We start from the raw sequence: 3,372 nt of genomic DNA, 5'->3' as shown, positions 1-3,372 counted from the left end.
CCCGTAACTATTCAATCAACATCTTTTCCTGATTAAAAATGCAGATTTTGCTAAGTACAAACAGATAATGACCATCTTGAAATGTTATAACACAATTAGTACCTACTATTATCTCTTATTAACAAAACAATAGGTACCTACATAACTAGGAAGTCTTAGCTTCTTATCCAATAACAATGACCAGAATTGATGACAAACCTAAATACCTCTAGATTTTGTGGAAACAAAGACACATTTAGGTTCACATTTAGGTATCTCAAAACAGAACTCACAGATTCAAACCAACTCAAACAACCTGTAAGTCGAAATATTACCACCAAAAGCTAAAACCCTCATCTTCTAGTAGTTTAGAGTATCTCCTACCAAGAAATCAACCTACAAAATGAGGAGCACGAATTTGAATTTTGAATAAGCTGTGGATTATTACCACCAAAAGCTAAAACCCTCATCTTCTAGTAGTTTAGAGTATCTCCTACCAAGAAATCAACCTACAAAATGAGGAGCACGAACAGATTTTGCTAAGTACAAACAGATAATGACCATCTTAAAATGTTATAACACAATTAGTACCTACTATTATCTCTTATTAACAAAACAAGAGGTACCTACATAACTAGGAGATCAGAATAACAAAATATAAGCTAGTCTAGTAAATCTCAAATTTCTGAAAATACAGACAAGAAAATACAAATAAAATTACAAAACTAGGAAAACTTGATTATCAGGAAATAAAACCTCTTGTAAGACTGATAATCCTCTAAAAATACTAAAATCTTTAAACCTTAGAGACAAGAAAATACAAATAAAATTACAAAACTAGGAAAACTTGATTATCAGGAAATAAAACCTCTTGTAAGACTGATAACCCTCAAAAAAAACTAAAATCTTTAAACATTAGAACATATTACAATAACCAATTTTTGTACCCAAAATACAAGATATTAGATACAAATTCAATCAAATTGGATGCTAATACAATGTTTAACCCACCTACAAAAATCTACTGGGCAATTTCACACATCGTCCACGACGGGTAATACGAGGTAATGGACCTTTCACTGTAGGTTTAGGTAAACAACCATTCTCACTGTTAACCTCACTGACGTCATCTGGTAATGATTGTTCCGGTTTTACCTTTGTGTAGGTAATGGACCTTTCACTGTAGGTTTAGGTAAACAACCATTCTCACTGTTAACCTCACTGACGTCATCTGGTAATGATTGTTCCGGTAATGATCGTTCTGCTTCTGGTAATGATTGAACAAAACGATCTACGGTTGGTGTCATCTCCTCGGGACTGAAATAATTTATCTCCAAAGGATAAACTCGTTGCACTGGTCTAGTAAGGATACCATTTTTAGTACGTAACTGAACAACACGAACATGATTGTCAGCTCCAGCAATCAACTTCACAATACGACCCAGTGGCCAGTTGATTCTCTTGGTATTATCGTCTCCGATGAGAACCATATCACCTACTTCCAGCTTGTGCTCCTTCTTCTTGGTAGTGAATAGTTGGAGTTGTCCGAGATATTCTAGTCGAAATCGTTCACACAACTGTCTTCTCAATTCCTTGACATGTTTCAGCTTACGACTCAAATCAGAAGAATTAATTACATCGAATTCAGGGACACCAACTTGTTCTATGTCTTGTAGAAACATACTAGGGCTGATACATGTTAAGTCAGAAGCAGTGTTTGACATGTATGTCAATGGACGTGAATTGATTACGGCTTCGCACTCACATAGTATGGTACTTAATTCTTCACAGTCTACGGAAGTATGTCCAAGTATCTTGCGTAATAGATTTTTCAACACACCAATCATACGCTCCCACCAACCACCCCACCAGAGTCTACGGAAGTATGTCCAAGTATCTTGCGTAATAGATTTTTCAACACACCAATCATACGCTCCCACCAACCACCCCACCAGGGAGATGATGGCGGAATAAAACGCCAATCGATTCTCTGTACAGAACTGTAACTTGCAACTTTACTCCAATCTATTTCTGCACAAACATTGTCGAATCCAACAAAATTGGTTGCATTGTCACTGTAGATAATCGATGGACGTCCTTGTCGGCTACAAAATCTTCTCAAAGCTTGAAGGAAAGTGTTAGTTGACAGTGATGAAACTAATTCTAAACGAACTGCTCTGTACACTGCGCAAGTAAACAGGCAGACCCACACCTTCCTTGCCTCACCATTCTCGGACTTGACATACAATGGTCCAGCAAGATCTACTCCAGTGACTTCAAATACTCTGGCATCACGTACTCTTGCTTCAGGCAGTGGGGTTGGTACAACTTGGGCGTTCTTACCTGAATGTCTCTTGCATGTAATACATGTATTCAACACAGACTTGATAAACTGTCGACCTCCAAGTATCCAGAATCTTTTTCTACATATCGCCAACAAGGTCTGTGCTCCTGCATGGGCATTCATTCGGTGTTCATGGATGATAAGTCTCTTCACTACATCATGGTCTTTCGGAAGGACTATTGGTTCACAAAAATTTATATCATCCACTCTATTTGAAATCTTAGTCTTGATTCTGATCAGTCCACTCTCATCAATGAAGGGACACAAGGTGTCAAGTCTCGGGTCGTTTAGTCCATTGAACGCTTCTTTCTGGACCCACAACAAGACTTTATTCTCGGCTTTGGCAAACTCGTCTGCTGTTAGATCTCCAGGTACAGGTAAACAACCGTTACTTTTCTTGTATCTTACGTTGGTAACAAAACGCATCATCCAGCCGACCATTCTCACCAGTTTAGTGAACTGTGAGAAGAAATTGTACCAACTCAGGTTGACCTGTTTATCCAGTATCATCATTGAAGAAACTACAGTCTTCTTTCTTTCAGCATTGATTTCTTCCTCATCGAAATTTGTGTTTGAGACTGGCCAATTTTCTTGTGATTCTTTCAACCAGGATGGACCCTCCCACCATCTACTTTGTATGAACTTTTTAGCATTACTACCTCTTGATGGAAGGTCTGCAGGATTCAAAGTTCCTGGAATGTGACGCCACTCAATACCATTGGAGAGGGACTTTATCTCCTTTACCCTATTCATCACGTACACATCCCATGGCTCATCACGTTTAATCCATGCTAGTACTGTGGAAGCATCGGTCCAGAAAAAAGCTGCCACCTCATGTAACTTGAAGTCTTGGACTACGGTTTGGTATAATCTAGCACCAATGGAGGCTGCTAGAAGTTCTAACCTGGGAATAGTAACTTCCTTACCCTTCTTTGATACAGGGGCTACTTTGGCTTTGGATGCCAATAATCTTAGTGTCACTCCTTCTGAGTTTTCTATGCGTAAGAATACACAAGCTGCATATGAACTCTTGCATGCATCAGTAAATA

The 3,372-nt window shown here is 38.5% G+C and overlaps 1 protein-coding gene across 1 annotated transcript; it reads right to left on the bottom strand.

The window, feature by feature from the left end:
• Positions 1–1,130: 1,130 nt before the first annotated feature.
• On the bottom strand, positions 1,131–3,366 carry LOC103522259. The gene is made up of 2 exons (XM_026832511.1): positions 1,867–3,366; positions 1,131–1,783 (listed from the first exon to the last, which is right to left on the bottom strand). Exons 1-2 carry the CDS (start codon positions 3,074–3,076, stop codon positions 1,131–1,133), a joined length of 1,863 nt encoding a protein of 620 aa, XP_026688312.1. The 5' UTR covers positions 3,077–3,366.
• Between the last annotated feature and the right edge of the window lie 6 nt (positions 3,367–3,372).

The sequence above is a fragment of the Diaphorina citri genome, unplaced genomic scaffold, assembly GCF_000475195.1.
Source record: "Diaphorina citri unplaced genomic scaffold, Diaci psyllid genome assembly version 1.1 scaffold7658, whole genome shotgun sequence".
In the NCBI taxonomy this organism is placed as follows: domain Eukaryota; kingdom Metazoa; phylum Arthropoda; class Insecta; order Hemiptera; family Psyllidae; genus Diaphorina; species Diaphorina citri.
Note: the sequence above shows the minus strand (reverse complement) of the source record. Positions and strands in the feature narration are given on the sequence as shown.